The 18572-nt window shown below is 42.9% G+C and overlaps 1 protein-coding gene across 1 annotated transcript; it reads left to right on the top strand.

Annotated features, from left to right (window-relative positions):
* The first annotated feature begins 1024 nt into the window (after positions 1-1024).
* Positions 1025-17072, top strand: LOC119649368 (tumor susceptibility gene 101 protein). The gene is made up of 10 exons (XM_038051484.1): positions 1025-1267; positions 1344-1428; positions 1488-1553; positions 1628-1791; positions 1851-1959; positions 2101-2142; positions 2204-2400; positions 2460-2672; positions 2732-2865; positions 16476-17072. The coding sequence occupies exons 1-10, from the start codon at positions 1223-1225 to the stop codon at positions 16660-16662; spliced, it is 1242 nt and encodes a 413-aa protein (XP_037907412.1). The 5' UTR covers positions 1025-1222; the 3' UTR covers positions 16663-17072.
* The last annotated feature ends 1500 nt before the right edge of the window (positions 17073-18572 follow it).

Genomic DNA, 18572 nt, shown 5'->3' with positions numbered 1-18572 from the left:
TTATTAAAAAATATTAAAAGCTAAATTTTTGGTGCCGTATTAAGCTTTGTTTCGCGAATTTTGGTGTTTTTTCACGGCTCCTTCAATGAATAAAAGAACGCTACTGAACGAATCGGAATTATTCTAGTTTGCGGACCGTAGAAATATGTTCTAAATAAATCGTGAAAATTTCAAAGAATCTCGTTGGATAGATTTTGGGCTATGATGGTAGCCGATTTTCAACACGCAGTTTCGAGAAAAACGCATTTAAAAAGTAGAATGTGATTTTTAGCCATACAACTTTAACTGACCATTAATCTGCTATACCTAATCCATAAACTTTAGGTTTCTTCAAGAAACACATGTACAGCCTTGGCTTTAATTCTTGTCGTTTTATTGAAGTAATTCGAACGTCATTCGGATCGATAAATACGAGCTTTATTACGGCGATCGACATAAATCTGGCATGTGACTTATCACGTGTTTAACACTATAATTTCCGAACGACTTCGAATATCAAAAAATCACTTTGACCATATATTCCACACTATATCTAGATACAATTGATGCAAAAACAAAAAAAAATCCGACTCCGCAAATCCGACACACGGGATGACCCCCTTAATACCTACACGGCGACTTCCCTTCTAGAAAGACAGTAGATTGCTCGCTCTAGCTTAGCCATATGAATAAATTTGCATATTAATATCCTAGCCTGAAAAGCGACAGTGCCCAATAAAATGAAATATATATGCAAGACGGATATATTCGGACAAGCCATAGGTTTGTCATAATTAGGGAATGCTTATAATTTTCAGACTTGAATTTGCACAAGGGTCTCTGGGCATTTATATACTTGGCAAGTATAGGAAAAGGCACCAGGGAATCAATAAGATTTCAAACTCAGATATATTTGTAATTCAGATTTAGCTAATAAACATATATATTGAGTAGAGTAGATGTTGAAGGTCTATGGGTGTCTTAAATTATTTTTGTTATTCAGCAAATGAAAGACTAACCATAACCACAAGCGTGGCCAACTTCATAAGCAAATAACTTTCAGAGAAAAGTATGTTCTTGATGAATTAATCATCTGTCAATGGAAATGGAAAAATCGCAGTAGAAGTCTCCACTGAGTTACAAGAGTGTACAGACCAGTTTGCGTTGGAAACTAAGAAAAGTGAAAACTACGTGAACTTCATCACCCGCCGCCAGGCTAGTGTTAAACACCCCAGACTGCAAGATGATGCCTTGGGAAGAAACTAAAATCGTAAAATGTTTATCCAAAGTAAGATTTGTGAAGCAGCTTGGGTTGCATTGTTTTTATCTTTACTTCAAATTTCAATTGCCTACTTCCTTTCCAGTATAAAAACGTACAAGAAACAAAGAAAGATGTTATCGACGCACTCACAAACTACAAAAGCCTCGTTTATCAGCTGGAGAAGTTTGGTAAGAATATTGACAGGTTTTGGTGGTTTATTGATGATTTAACAATTATTCCCATGTAGTTTTCAACGACGGAGTCGTGCGAGATCTTTTCAATCTGCAGGGGACCATACCGGTGATTTATAAGAGTTAGTATTTGACGACGATGACTAATCAAGTACCGAGCACCTGGCATTGATTTGATTGTTGCGATTCATTTCAGATAACACGTATCACATTCCGATTTGCATTTGGCTGATGGACACTCACCCCCTGAACGCGCCAATGTGCTACGTGAAGCCGACCCCCACGATGGAGATCAAGGTCTCCATGTATGTTGACCATACGGGGAAAATCTACTTACCATACCTGCACGACTGGAAGCCGGTAATTAGAGCCTCTGCTTTTGATTGAGTGAGTGAATAAACTTTTGTTGCATTCTACAGTCGAATTCGGACTTACTCGGGCTGATACAAGTGATGATAGTGACGTTTGGCGAATATCCTCCCGTTTATTCCAAACCTAAGGACCACACGACTCCGTATCCTCCACAACGTGAGTTTCGGTACATTTCGGTAGTTTGGTTGGTGAACGTTGTACTGCAGAACTGCATTTTTACATTCTCATTTAATTCCACCAAACTACTTTGTGATTTCTGTTAATATAGTTGTCACCCCGTAAATTCTTCTTTTGCAGCGGTAGCTGATAGCCATGGTGGCGTACCATACCCCAATCAATGTAAGTCTGCAAACTGCGCTGACTTGAACCTAAATTCATTTAATCAAATTCGTCCTTGCAGCTTTTATGCCCATGCCGAATAATTCGTATCTGCCATACCCGACGACAGGATCAGGTTTCCCGCCGTATCCTACCTCGAACTCAATGTTGCCGTCGCTGCCCGGCTATTCAAACCAGACTTTCGGTAGCAGTGGCGGCAGTACGGGCGGTTATCCTCCCTACATGCATAACTTCCCACAACCGCCTCATTCCAATTTTGTAAGTATTTTTGTGGTGTTTGTCAAGTTGGCAGAGTTTACTGTGTTGGATCTCATTAGGACCAAGGATCGAATACGAATCAAGGAACGATAACGGAAGAACACATAAAAGCTTCATTAATTAGTGCCGTCGAGGATAAATTGCGACGTCGAATTCAGGAGCATGTGAATCAATGCCAAGCGGAAATCGACACACTCAATAGAACCAAGCAGGAATTGACGGAGGGGCGATCGAAAATTGACTCCATTATATCGCGTTTGGAGAGGGAAGAGGTTCGTGGGTTAATATGATTATCGGGACCGTTTCCACATTTGCCATTTTGCCATTACAGGTGGAATTGAAGAAGAATATCGCTGTCTTGAAAGATAAAGAGCAGGAGCTAGAGAAGAGTTTAGAATCTTTGGAGAAAACAGATGGAATCGACGTAGATGAAGCTGTTGTGACGACAGCGCCCTTATATAGACAGTGAGTACATTTGTTAGTATTTACATTCATAGAATGGATATTCGATTTTATTGGAAGATCTTAGAAACCTCGTTTTTATCATCATCATCAACGGCGCAACAACCGGTCTAGGCCTGCCTTAATAAGGAACTCTAGACATCCCGGTTTTGCGCCGAGGTGCACCAGTTCGATATCCCTAAAAGCTGTCTGGCGTCCTGACCTACGCCATCGCTCCATCTTAGGCAGGGTCTGCCTCGTCTTCTTTTTCTATCATAGATATTGCCCTTATAGACTTTCCGGGTGGGATCATCCTCATCCATACGGATTAAGTGACCCGCCCACCGTAACCTATTGAGCCGGATTTTATCCACAACCGGACGGTCATGGTATCGCTCATAGATTTCGTCATTGTGTAGGCTACGGAATCGTCCATCCTCATGTAGGGGGCCAAGGGGCCAAAAATTCTTCGGAGGATTCTTCTCTCGAACGCGGCCAAGAGTTCGCAATTTTTCTTACTAAGAACCCAAGTTTCCGAGGAATACATGAGGACTGGCAAGATCATAGTCTTGTACAGTAAGAGCTTTGACCCTATGGTGAGACGTTTCGAGCGGAACAGTTTTTGTAAGCGGAAATAGGCTCTGTTGGCTGACAACAACCGTGCGCGGATTTCATCATCGTAGCTGTTATCGGTTGTGATTTTCGATCCTAGATAGGAGAAATTGTCAACGGTCTCAAAGTTGTATTCTCCTATCCTTATTCATCTTCGTGTTTGTGTTTGACCAGTGCGGTTTGATGTTGTTGGTTGATTCGTCTTCGGTGCTGACGTTGCCACCATATATTTTGTCTTGCCTTCATTGATGTGCAGCCCAAGATCTCGCGCCAATCGCCGCCTGCTCGATCTGGATGAAGACAGTTTGTACGTCTCGGGTGGTTCTTCCCATGATGTCGATATCGTCAGCATAGGCCAGTAGTTGGGTGGACTTGAAGGGGATCGTACCTCTTGCATTTACCTCAGCATCACGGATCACTTTCTCGAGGGCCAGGTTAGAGAGGACGCATGATAGGGAATCCCCTTGTCGTAGACCGTTGTTGATGTCGAAAGTTCTTGAGAGTGATCCTGCTGCTTTTATCTGGTCTCGCACATTGGTCAGGGTCAGCCTAGTCAGTCTTATTAATTTCGTCGGAATACCGAATTCTCTCATGGCCGTGTACAGTTTTACCCTGGTTATGCTATCATAGGCGGCTTTAAAGTCGATGAACAGATGGTGCAACTGTTGTCCATATTCCAACAGTTTTTCCATCGCTTGCCGCACAGAGAAAATCTGATCTGTTGCTGATTTGCCTGGAGTGAAGCCTCTTTGGTATGGGCCAATGATGTTCTGGGCGTATGGGGCTATCCGTCCTAGCAAGATAGTGGAGAATATCTTATACACTAATGATAAAAAAAAAGTGGCCACCCAAACTTTTTCCGAAAATCCAAACTTGAACCCTAGTTTCTCCCCAATTGATAACAATTTCAAATATCTGTTTTACAAATACTATGGTAGGAAGTGTAAAGGCTATTTATAAATAAAAAACAAATTTTTTATTATTAATAAGAGGTATGTCCTCCTTTATTTTTAATAACATTATCAATTTTGTTTGGCATAGAATTAATTAGTACTTCTAAATACTCCTCGGAGATTCTATTCCAGGCACCCAAAACAGCTTCCCATAGCTCGTTTAAGTTGTTAATTGTCTTGTCGTGAATCTCACGATCAATATGGTCCCATATATTTTCGATGGGATTTAAATCAGGGCTTTGAGCAGGCCAATCAAGAGTCCTTATATGTTTTTGGGCCAACAAATCGGATATGAGCCTTATCTTATGGCATGGTGCATTATCTTGTTGGAAAGTTAATAGGCGAGGTGTTCTGAACCTCGCTAGACTTGGTACCAGTGATGTTTCTAAAATATTTTTATATTCAGCTGAGTTGATTTTTGTATTCACTGGTACCCGGTGCAGTACACCTACTGTTTTTGAGGAAAAACAGCCCCATACCATTATTCCAGGGTTGCCTTTCTGCGTTTCCTGGATGCAATCCTCACTGTATTCCTCGCCTGACCTACGAAGACAGCGTTGCGGCCTGTCCGATCGAAGGCAAAATCTTGATTCGTCCGACCAAATGATTTTAGTCCAGTCGGTGTTTCGATGGTCTTTGGCCCAAACCAATCTTGCAGCTTTGTGCCTCGGTTTAAGAGCCGGAACTTTTCGACAGCGCCGACTGCGAATGCCAACATCTTTCAAACGGCGTGAAATCGTGTGGCGACTTACTAAGTTTCCGCTGGCTGGCACAAAATCTTTAGATATTTGTGCGATCGACGATTTCCGATTCCTCAGCGCGTGTTGTTCCAACGCTCTCGTGTCTCTGCTATTCATTTTTCGTGGTCTTCCGGAGCCTTTCTTACGTGCTACACTGCGGCTTCATCCTGCTGACTTGTTGGTAAAACTTCCGCACCTGGTGCGGTTGCTCCCTGTACTTTTCTAGTTCACAGACTTGTTGGTTCTCCCAGGCTTCCTTTTTCCGTCTGTGAAGTCGCTTCTCCGCTCGACGGAGTTCGTGATAAGTCTCTGCGCGTGCCCGCGTTCTATAACAATGCAACATTACTCGGTATGCGGCATTCTTCCGTTCCGTTGCTAGCTTACATTCATCGTCAAACCAGCCGTTCCGACTCCTTTTGCGGCTGGGGCCAAGTATATTTGTGGCCGTATCCATGATAACGTTCTTCAGGTGGTTGTGAAGATCATTAGTGGATGCTTCATCTCCAGGTCCTCTGTTGACTGCGGTTATTGCGGCATCCATTTCCCTCTTATAGGTGTCGCGGAGGGTTGTGTTGTGGATGGCTTCAGTGTTCACTCTCACCTGATTGTCAGAGGGGATTCTAGGTGGTATTGTTATTCGAGCTCGGAGCACCATGCCAACGAGATAGTGATCCGAATCTATATTGGCCCCCCTATATGTTCTGACATTCATCAAGGCTGAGAGGTGGCGGCGTTCGATCAACACGTGGTCAATTTGGCTGAAAGTGGCCCCGTCTGGGGAGGCCCACGTATGTTTGTGGACCGCTTTCCGCGCAAACCAGGTGCTTCCAACAACCATTTCGTGTGACCCTGCTAATTGAATAACCCGCAGTCCGTTATCATTTGTTTTTTTGTGTAAGCTATGGGAGCCAACATATCGCCGGAATACAGGCTCCCTCCCTACTTGGCTGTTAAAATCCCTAAGTATGAGTTTGATATCATATCTGGAACAGGTTTCCAGGGTTCGTTCTACTGCCTCGTAGAAGGTATCCTTCTTCGACTCTGCAGTCTCCTCTGTAGGGGCGTGAACGTTTATGAGGCTTATATTTCTAAACTTGCCTCGCAAGCGCAGAGTGCATAGCCGTTCGCTTATGTTTTCAAAGCCGATAACAGCAGGTTTCATTTTTTGGCTGACTAAGAAACCTACTCCGAGCACACGGTTTACTGGATGACCGCTATAATATATGGTGTAGTCGCTCTTCCCCAGGAAAGCGGTCCCTGTTCATCGCATCTCCTGTAACGCTGTTATACCAGCCCTATATTGGGACAGGGTATCGGCTAGCTGATCATCAGCTTCATCTCTGTACAGGGAGCGCACGTTCCATGAGAAAATGCGCAAATCGTTGATCCGTTGCCGTTGCCGGGTCCGTCGTTTTAAAGTCCATCCTGTCCGAGGCTCCTTTCGTGGCTTCGTAACTTCGGTTTTCCGTGTAGGGTTGTCAGCCCTACCCAACCTCCAACCTGGAGGACCAGTTGGTACAGTTTGTCCCGTTTTTAGGCGCGGGAGACTCGTCTTCATCCTTCTCCGTCTGCAGCTTTTCGTTAAGAAAGAGCTCCCAGCGGTCACCACGTGGAGGTGGACATAGGGTTTGGTAGTAGAGCTGTTGGTGTTGGTTCAGCAGGCATTTCTCAGATTTTATGCTCCATCGTGGGTACCAATCCGCGTTTCGCTCTGGGACCTATACTACCCTTTGACCACAGTCTTTACAGTCTCTTAATTCTTGTCATAGAGAGTTGGTTAATAGACAGAAAAGTAAACTTCGAAGTATGACATGTATATCAAAGCCGCTTTATGTCTCTGGCGGTGTTTATAAAAAAAACGTCTTCTCGGCACTCCTCTTTGTTCTTGTCATGGCCCCTGTAAAGCATTCGGCGCTCTAAACACTGCCCTATGTAGACGGTTGCCTAGCATCTCATAGCAAAGCTCAAATTAAACAACTTGTCCAAAAGTGGAATGGAGTATCAGTGCAAATTAGTTGAGGTAGCTTTGCACAACGATGGTTTTTTTGTAATTGACGCATGAACTAACGTTTCAAATCCAAAATCAGCCGCTATGTCCTTGTTGGCTTAAACAATTTTGTGTGTTGGCAATGAATATCGCCTTGCGGTAATGGAGAAGAGAATGCTGTCTTGAATTGGTAGCGTAGCACATATACACGATTGATGTAGGGTTGCACACATCTTCGGAAGTCGGGTAGTCTTCGAATTCGTTGGGGAAAACACTAATAAGCCGACCGAAGTAATGGTGATGATTTTAGATTCTGCCGATTCTACCAGAATCAAGCCTATAATCGGGAGAAGTGGCGAATCCAAACTAGCCCAGCGACAGCACTACCGAACGGAGTAAATGCTAAAGAAGAAGCAGTTCTAAGAGTCGCTTTTGTATCTATGATTTTCTATCAGAAATTCACTTTCATTGTCCGCCCCATGTAAGCCAAATTCATCCCTCCTGAAGTCATTGCCTATACCTTTCAGGCAAACTGCATACAGCAGAAGAGCGACTAATCGACTACACAACTTCAAAGGCAACTCCCTCCTGATTTTGCTATTTAATTTAAAACAATTTCACGATAGCCGAGGTGGGTGTTAGGAGAATCATTTTACTATTTGGACGGCCTCCAGTCGGCAATGGAAGTTTTTGGTGAATATTAGGAGTAGCTCATTAGACTATTTCAATTAGTGTTTGATCCCCAGTGAAGTCCTCGGTGTTTAACGTAGGTACCTGTCTTGAGACTTAATCCTACGGCCCTCTTCAGGCACGGATTGATTTTGTGACCACAATCAGAGCCCCGCTGAGACAAGCACAACGATACCAGTCTATACCAAGTACATGGCTTAGCATTCATACTGGTGGATGCAAGAATTACCTAAATCTCTACCGAACTATGGAGTACGGCACCCGTGTTGATACGCAACACCACGTCGAGGCCCGAAGGTCTCTTCTCGCTTGAGCACAACCACAGCCCCCATGAAACTCCCACAAGGGGGCCAACCGCAATTAACCGAGCTGTACTCAGATACGACAGGAATTCTCCTGAAGTATAAGAGTCCAGGGGCTACCTCGGTTCCCATGGTACCAGTATACCCCTGGTAAGGTTTCGGGACCGAAGCCACTTCAGATGAGTCCCCGTGCAGACTCGGGTCTGATCGCTCTTACTAGGCCTCGGAGCATTCGCCTACTGCATCACGGCCGGCAAGCCAATGCGATACAGTGTTTCCCGGTGCCACCACGTGGAGGTTCTCCTGGGCCACTTGGTTTTGGTTCAGCCGACAGGGTTGCCGCCCTATCTTCCTCCCCGCCACCTCAGAGCACCTGTTTGATCCCCATTAAAAAAATACTTTTGATTTGATTGATTACTCAATCTTTAGTTGCTTAGAGGCGGCGAACCTATGACTCTAAGGTGCAGTCGTTGCCAATCAACTATATTAAGTCCGAGTTGTTCATACAAGACAACACGAGACCTTTTACTATTCCTCCAAAAATGAAAAGGTAAAAACGGAATCCTTAACCCCTTGATTACGCTGATGACATTTGTTTGTTCTCTGGTCGAATTATTGGCCTTGGTCAAATGGCTCTGGTTTTGGAAAGAGAAGTAAGTATAGTTGGACCGAAGATAAACACCAACAAAACCAAGATTCCGTATCTGTGTTAATGAGCAGAGCATCGAAGATGTTGATCAATTTGTATATCTAGGCGATGTGATCGGAAGGCGAAAGTGTCTAGCGCTGTTAGCCCGTGGGGCAACACCCAGTTCGGTGCCACCGTCGGATGAAACCACGCTTAGATATATAAATTGATCAACGCGTTCGATAATAATAATCGTTGGCGCGAGGATTCGAATAGGTATAGGGGTGTGTGTGTGTGTTAGGGCATCTCATTCAAGGCTGAAACGCTACAGTGCAGGATTGCAGTACCCTATAGGAGGCAATGTGCTCAACATTGCGCTCGCTCATGATTATAACGCAGATTTGACTCAGGTACTCATTCACAGCTGGCGTCAGTGAGATTTGATGGGGGGCGTCAAACCCAGTCGCTTTACTCCGTGTGAATGCATCGATGGCCGAGATGATTTCTCTTCTGATTGAAGGAACAGTCCGTAGCTATATGTTACGGCAATAGTCATTCATCCACAAGAGGGACCTCAGTGGATGTGATACGGTTAAAAACCGTGGAAAAGTGTTCTTTCCACCTCTTCAGTTGCACGTCATCGTGAAAGAGGAGTCGATCGTTAACGTCTTTCACAGGACCATCGAGAGATTTGCGACCGCATGCAAGCTCTTTCGTGATGTAGTATATATACACTTCTGAAATCATTGCATTCTGCGGCATCTTCTGCTTCCCTGACTAGCGCAATAGCAAATTCGCCCATATCACGTCGCACACTACGTTGAATTTCCCGCGATTTCGATCGGTATTGAAGTTCGAACACTCACGCCCATCATCACTTGCACCAGTCCATAGAGCTTTCAATCCCTTCTGATCATCGATTCACTTCCTCAATTCCGTAGTCACCCACGAGGGTGGTTCCAAAAGTAATGCACATAGTCACTGTATGCTGTTAAACAGTTATGAAAACGAGGGCGAGGAATTCCTAAAACGTATCGTCACTGTCGACGAAACATGGATTTGCAACTTCGAGCCGGAATTAAAGTCACAGTCAATGGGGTGGAAGGGGAAAGGCTCGCCGCGTGCCTCGAAATTTCGTTTCCAGCCGATGAAAGTGCAGCAGATGGTAATTATGGCGTATGATTGGGAAAGTATCGGCGCAATATAACTTTTGTTTCTTATGCTACTTGCTACTCTCACCCCAAATTTCATGTCAATCGGTCCTGACTTTTTCAGCTTCAAAGACTGGAGAATTAGTGGCTGGATCCTGGACTGGAGGATTAGTGGCTCCAGCCTGATTGCTAGTCTCAATTTGAGAAGTAGATTGTCATATTTGGCCTTAGGAAGCCTTATGCCCCTGCATGTGCTACGTCCAGTTTAGCTATTATTTTTCGCGTCCTGTGTATATAAACTGACCGACGCCTTCAATCCTCTGCCTATTAATTGGGGTAGGAATCGTGCGACGACTCAACAGACAGAACCTTGGCTTTGCTAGTATTAATTTTCAGTTTAAATCTGCTTGTTTCCTTTATATTCAACGCTATCTGGCGAAGGCTCAATTTTCGGTGGACTTTCCTTTAAGCTGGGGTTTAAAAATACGATCAAGATATTCTTTGCTGTTCATAAAAGGCGATGATTGGCAGCTAAAGGAATGGAAGGAGCACTTCACGATTTTGAATCGTATAAGATCCAGTGAACCCCCAGTTTTACGCTGATTTATTGTCTCTGTAGAATTACTCATTCGTAAATATTCGAATTCGGAGATCTTTCCCGGTGAGTGGAAAAAGGAGATGATCGTTAATTTGCCGATGAAGGCCATCCGGCTTGAGTGCGACAACAGGAGGGATATTTTTTTATTTTTCTTGTCGTTGCCATGTTGATACCTAAAATAGCCCTGGCACGTATCAAAGGGCACTTGAAAAACTTGAGAGCAAACTGGTTTCCGTTTCGGGAAATCCTATACCAAACACATCAACATGTTTCGGATTATTCTGCAGCAGTTTATATAGTTTAAATCCTGCTTTTCATCAATGTATAGAAAGCGTTCGACGGGATCAACAGGGAGAGTATTAGGAATGCTTTACGTAAGAAATACATTTTGGAGACACCAGCGATTGTTATCAGAGTGACGGCAGAGGAAGCGGAGTTCGTTAGGTTTGCATTTTGTCATTGATCATTTTTCGTATCATTACGTCCTTCATGCTGCTTGGCTAGAGGACGTGGTGGGGTTCAGTGGACCATGTCATCTTTCCTGAAAAACTTGTGACTACGTTGAATACATTTGGTTTCTGTCTCATGAGGACAAGAACCTTGACCAAATGCTTTTGGATTTGGAGAGGTAGGCAATCAGAGTCGGACCGAAGATAAGCATCAACAAACACAAAAATGTCGGCCTGATTGGCCATTGGACTTTTCCTATCTGCATTAATGACGTTGAACGGTAGCGGAGGAGGGGCGAAGGCATTTCGGAGTGAGGCAGCTGCAGATCATTGCCAGGGACCGACAGTGATCATACGTAGGCATAGTTGACGTGGTATCCCCACATAAGAGATTATGGCAACCATATGTATGTCCTCCGGAAAAAGCGGTATGAAGAAATCTTATCAATGACAAGATGCAACGCCCGAAAAGTCACTCCTGCACAGAGCATTTCATATACACGCCGTTCACGTACCTTTACAGTTAGAGGCCACCAAGAATAGTCTGACTTGGGTCAGTTATCACGAAAAATGGTTGGGCCGCATGATAATGTGGCAACGTTTAGGGGCTTGACAGGCTGTGTCCACTAGTTTCAGAATGTACGGATTGACCAGGCGCTTAATTCTACTTTCATTCCGATTGCGACTGTATGCTGAGACAGGTGCAGGCTTAATGTTATTCTTGAGTTGCAACTGCACTTTAGTTCTCACGCATTTTCTCAACGAGTTTTCGAATAATTGGTAGTTGCAAATGTTTCGTGTGTCCCAATTAAAAGCCTCTGTATGACAAGAAGTCTACATAACGACGAAATCTATGAACGATACCATGACCGTCAGGTCGTGGATAAAATCCGGCTCAATAAGTTACGGTGGGCGGGTCGCTTAATCCGTATGGATGAGGATGATCCACCCCGGAAAATCTATAAGGGCAATATCAATGGTAGAAAAAGAAGACGAGGCAGACCCTGCCTGAGATGGAGCGATGGCGTAGGTCAGGACGCCAGACAGCTTTTAGGGATATCGAATTGGTGGACCTCGGCGCAAAACCGGGATGTCTGGAGTTCCTCATTAAGGCAGGCCCAGACCGGATACCGGTTGTTGCGCCGTTGATGATGATGATGTATGACAAGAATAGAATCCTTTAACGTTTCGTTAGCTTTTTGCGTGTTTACTAATCAATAGTCCAATTTGGACCCAAGCTTTGAATCATGTTAGAGCACTTCATTTCGAGTCCCCAATAATACGCTAAAAGTCAATGCAGTCAGCAGTGCGCTCGTGCCAAGTTATTAGCCTAACTTCATTAAAATAACATGTTAGATATCGCCTTCAGTTTGTAGTTAAGTCCAAAATTAATAGACCATTAGCTTAATCCCAACTACAATTTTATTTTATTATGTATATATATATTTCGGGAGCAACTTACTCCCTTCATCAGTACAAAGCTAATGAAAACAATTACGATTCTATGGTTCTATTTATACTAAAAACACTAATTACCTAAATTACTTTTACCAAGAAAGAAAATAGAAAAAAGAAAAAACATTAAATTATTAACTTAATTATCTATTAATTACCGCGGCAAGTCTTATTAGTTTTGAGGGGCAATTACCGGAATCTGTATTTAATAACCGCGTCGCGTCTTCTCTTAGAATTTCCAGACTTTCCCAAGGGTCCAGGGTTGTCGTTCGGTTTGTATGCCTCAAGAGCTCAAGGTTATCGCGTTGGATGCTATGGGCTTCTTCGACTATGTGCGCTGCCACTGATGACCTTATGGACGATTTTTGTTTCCGAACACAATTTACCGCTTCCCTAATATGCTCGTCAAATCTCATCGTTATCAGGCGTTTCGTTTGTCCTATGTATATTTTGTTGCAGTCGCTGCACGTTATTCGGTAAATCCCACTTTTCTCGTTCGCTCCCAAGGGATCCTTAACGCTGCCCAGTAAACTCCGCAAGGTGGATGATCGACTGGAACCTACGATTTCCAGTTGGTACTTTTTTGCCCAATTCTTGATGTTGTTGAATAGGTAGGAGTATGGGATACTTATTCGTCTAGTGGTTGCCTCCTTCTGCTGCGAAAATAGCGTTGTATAGGCATGCCTATTGTGTTGCCTAACTTTCCTTCCAATCAATTTCTCAATGGTCTGGGAATTATACCCATTTTTAACAGCGGTGTCAATAATGTACTCTCGTTCTTTATTGAAACCACTTATTGAAAGAGGGTATGTGATCAGTCGGTGAATCATGCAATTATAGGCAGCCATTTTTTGGGAAAACGTGTGATGTGAAGTTACCGGTATCGTTCTCTGCGTTGCTGTAGGCTTACGGTATATCTCGAACTTAAGCTTTCCGTTAGAGTTGACGACATTTAGATCCAGGAACGGTAGAACCCCATCCTTTTCTACCTCTAGTGTAAACTCGATTTTATTATGAATCTTGTTTATAGAGGAGATGACCATGTCTATGTCATCCCTACTAACGATCGCAAATACGTCGTCTACATACCTAAACCATACTTTAGGCATTATTCCCCTCGATTCAATTTCTTCTTCGATCGATGACATAAACCTTTCAGTGAGTAATGGCGAGAGGGGGTTCCCCATCGCTACACCCGAAGTAGTTTTGTAGAATTTGTCCCGAAATGTAAAATAGTTTTCGTTCATGCAGAGCCTGGCAAGGTTAGCATAGATACGAACTTTTCTTCTCCATTCCGGGCCAGATCCAAACTGGTTCAGCCATCTTTCGAGTTCGAAAATTGACTCTTTTACTGGTGTGTTGGGAAACAATGCCTTTACATCAAACGACACCATCACCTCGTCATCACCCATCCTCTCAATGCGTTGCAGCTTCTCTATTAATTCATGGGAGTTAGCAACTGAGTACTTGCTATTCGTCGTCCCCAGGTTCTGGCACTCATTAATCAACCACTTGGCTATGTTGTACGTCGGTGAGTTCGAGTCAGCAATAATTTCTCGCATCTCATCTCCTTCCTTGTGGATCTTCGGCTGACATCTGATTCTTGGAAGCGCAGGATTAGGCATTCGGAGTCGTCCAATATTCGGGAACACCGCACTAGCTTCCTTCAATGCTCGATCAACCCTTTTGATGGATTCGGGCAGTGGATTGTTCCTTAGTTCGAAGAAATTGCCACTCTCCAATTTTCGAAAAACAGCCTGGTCATACTTCGTTTTTTCCATGACAACGACGTTGTTCCCCTTGTCCGCCTTGAGAAAGTATAGCGGCTTCTCACGAAGTTCACGTATTGTTTTTAATTCGCGTTTACAAATCTTTAACGGCGCGTTATTCCGAATGATTTTTGTCAGACCCGAACGAATTTCATCCTTGGTTTCGTTATCCAAGAATTTTATACCCGCCTCAATATTTACCACGGTTTCGTCGACAACCTTGGTTGGTGGTACCGCGAACGCAAGCCCGTTGTTTAACAATTTAATTTCGTTATCAGTCAGTTCAATATTCGTTTTATTTATTACAAAGTTATCGATATGCGCGACGTTATTAGTATTTGCCTGCGGACTCGATTGGTTTTTTAGGGTGGCGAATTTTTTGTTTAGAACGCGGCGTCTTTTTATAATTTCACATTCAAAAGCCCGGTGTAGTTTCGCGTTTAGGTATGTAGACGACGTATTTGCGATCGTTAGTAGGGATGACATAGACATGGTCATCTCCTCTATAAACAAGATTCATAATAAAATCGAGTTTACACTAGAGGTAGAAAAGGATGGGGTTCTACCGTTCCTGGATCTAAATGTCGTCAACTCTAACGGAAAGCTTAAGTTCGAGATATACCGTAAGCCTACAGCAACGCAGAGAACGATACCGGTAACTTCACATCACACGTTTTCCCAAAAAATGGCTGCCTATAATTGCATGATTCACCGACTGATCACATACCCTCTTTCAATAAGTGGTTTCAATAAAGAACGAGAGTACATTATTGACACCGCTGTTAAAAATGGGTATAATTCCCAGACCATTGAGAAATTGATTGGAAGGAAAGTTAGGCAACACAATAGGCATGCCTATACAACGCTATTTTCGCAGCAGAAGGAGGCAACCACTAGACGAATAAGTATCCCATACTCCTACCTATTCAACAACATCAAGAATTGGGCAAAAAAGTACCAACTGGAAATCGTAGGTTCCAGTCGATCATCCACCTTGCGGAGTTTACTGGGCAGCGTTAAGGATCCCTTGGGAGCGAACGAGAAAAGTGGGATTTACCGAATAACGTGCAGCGACTGCAACAAAATATACATAGGACAAACGAAACGCCTGATAACGATGAGATTTGACGAGCATATTAGGGAAGCGGTAAATTGTGTTCGGAAACAAAAATCGTCCATAAGGTCATCAGTGGCAGCGCACATAGTCGAAGAAGCCCATAGCATCCAACGCGATAACCTTGAGCTCTTGAGGCATACAAACCGAACGACAACCCTGGACCCTTGGGAAAGTCTGGAAATTCTAAGAGAAGACGCGACGCGGTTATTAAATACAGATTCCGGTAATTGCCCCTCAAAACTAATAAGACTTGCCGCGGTAATTAATAGATAATTAAGTTAATAATTTAATGTTTTTTCTTTTTTCTATTTTCTTTCTTGGTAAAAGTAATTTAGGTAATTAGTGTTTTTAGTATAAATAGAACCATAGAATCGTAATTGTTTTCATTAGCTTTGTACTGATGAAGGGAGTAAGTTGCTCCCGAAATATATATATACATAATAAAATAAAATTGTAGTTGGGATTAAGCTAATGGTCTATTAATTTCATTAAAATATTCATTCTCACTTATTTGGACTGATTTTCGACATTCAGCCTCTGATAAAAATCACTTTGCCATTAGAGATAATTGGACCTCAATTTTTCCGTTGTCACGGATTGGCGATCTAATCAGTAATACCATCCAGACACTGCCTTAATTAAAGTTATTCGAATTTAGATGTTTAAGCGTTCGGTGACTGACAAATAGGGAACCCTCTCAGAAAATTAAATAATTTATGGGGACTTGAGGGAGTCAGGCTGCGGACACTGGGTAAACCATTCTTTAGGGACCTCAGAGAGATTTCTAGCTGCAGGGTCGGAGAGCTGCTTTCCTTCGTGAATGCTACGGGCTGGCTCTGAAGATCCAAGCCGGCTGGACTCTGCCTCCCTGCCCCCGTAACAACAGTCACGGTCTTAGGAGTTTGTGGCATCAAAACGGCGCACCAAAGCGCTAATTGAGCTCCTCGGAGCGGCCACTGATACCTACCTACCTACCATGGGGACTTCCAGTATAAAATCAAAGGGTGGAGTGTGCATGATGAGCCTCATAGATAGTTTTTGCATATTGGGAAGCATTCGAAAAGGTTCTACATATAACTCATGGAATAGGTTTAGAGATCTTTGAGGAGCTTTCGATATTTTGTTAATTGAAAACTGTCCGAAATTGAAATGCAATTTCTTCCCGTTTTTTTTCTCCCTTCAGATTACTCAACGCTTATGCCGAAGAAGCAGCTACTGAGGACGCAATCTACTATTTAGGTGAAGCTTTACGGAGTGGTGTTATCGATCTAGAAGTGTTCCTAAAACATGTTCGACAATTATCCCGTAAACAATTCATGTTGCGTGCGATTATGCAAAAATGTCGACAAAAAGCTGGTCTTGCCGGCTGATAAGGAAGGAACAAATCAAATACAACGAACAATTCGTGTGTGTGTATGTGCAGGAAACCGGAACAAATTAGAAAGCACCTTGAGGAAGAGACGATGTGAACTTACCGCGGAAATCTATTATTAATCGCAAGACTTTGTTATTAGTGATTGTTGAGATTAGTGGAGGAAGAAGGCGAAAGGGCTGAAAGAGTGTATTAATATAGAGAAATTATTAAAAAGAGCACGTTGCCATCCCAATTATTATATAGAAATTTTACTCTATCTTTTCCTGCGATTTTACCATGATTATTTCCACAAAGAACTTTTGTTGTCAACGTATTTCGGTTTCATCTTATAAATATGGGAAAGTGTCATGTTTACTCTCAATTTAACTGCTATTTTTATATTATATATTAAAATATTGAACACAGCAATGTGTCCTTTTATTTAGAATGAAAAAATATACAGAAATGATATAAAAGTTATTTAGTGAGTTTCGTGTTGCAAGGGCGTTTCAGAAGACTTCTCTGAGACAGAAGATTCGAGACGTTGTGTTACTGGCGAACTTAACCTATGACAGAAAACCTCCTATTTAATGGACCGGAGCATCATGCTCAAAGGTATGTTGGCAACATCAAAATAATGATACCGGGAAAGTCCCTAGGGTTTGTGTAAAGAACTCTGCGTTATGTCCCGGAAAAACTTATGATAAAGCTTTGAAAGGATCAGCCTCTTGGTGTGGACCAAAAGGAGTAAACTGGATAAACTCAAATTATTAAATATTACTACTATTAAAAAGTAGTTGTTTAGGCTCAGACCAGCAGAAGTTGCAAGCTGGCGGTTTCGGTCAATATGGTTCATACCCTTGCCAGTTTTTTAAATTAACATATACGGAGCCAATAACACCAGTCGACGACATGGAACCGCCTTAGAAGAGTCGACAGCATCGAGCCGCCTCAATTGATGCGACAGCACAATCTCAACGGCACAGTGAGCACGCTACACACCCGGCTCAGCAAGATGCGAGTCGACTCATTTAGATGGCTTGTAGATGTCCTGTCTAAAATCTGGAAATGCAGTTAACTCAACACCAACAACATCGAGTTAAGACTGTGTTGTACTAGTGTTTTTTCTGTGTTGCTCTATGGGAGTAGCACATGGAAAGTGAACTCCCCTGTTACTCAGAAGCTCCAAGCTTTCGTCAATATCTGTCTGCATCGTGTCATCGGAGTGCGCTGGTCTGACAATATCTTAAACAAAGAACTTGGCCGGCGCACAGGCCTGTCATTCGTACGCCCTATAATCGGAAGACGGAAGTGACAGTGGAGAGGTCACACTTTAAGAAGGGGCGACGATTGCATTGCGCGCTACGCCATGCAGTGGAATCCACCCTGTCAAGATGGCCGACAAGTGGGGTGTCTCAAAGGCAATTGGCGCAGAACAGTAGAGGGTTGAATGGTAACCATGTATATAAATGCATCCAATATGAGCATTGTACGTAGGTATGTTTACAGGGCAATCTCGTACCGTGCACGTCGAAACGATCATTTTAAGGTTATGTGTAAAAACAATTATAAGTTGAAATGTGTTATGAACAAAATGTGTACGAATTTCAATGTGGGATGAAGTAGATAACTTAAATATTCATAGATTCGAAATGTAATATTACATATGAGCGACATTTTAGCAAGTCGAAAACGTATCACGTTTTAGTAAACAAGATGAGATAATAAATACACACATGCATGCTATTGTCGGAAGCAGGAGCAATGTAAAATATGGAGACTCGAATGAAACAACTTGAATTTCGGAATTGTATCTTTTTTTATTCACGGTTTGAATGCAACTAATTACTATTTCACTTGTTAATTGAAACGTTACCTCATTACGGAAATGCATAATAAGTGTTGCATTTTATTTAAAACGTTTAG

The sequence above is a fragment of the Hermetia illucens genome, chromosome 2 (genome assembly GCF_905115235.1).
Source record: "Hermetia illucens chromosome 2, iHerIll2.2.curated.20191125, whole genome shotgun sequence".
NCBI lineage: Eukaryota > Metazoa > Arthropoda > Insecta > Diptera > Stratiomyidae > Hermetia > Hermetia illucens.
Note: the sequence above shows the minus strand (reverse complement) of the source record. Positions and strands in the feature narration are given on the sequence as shown.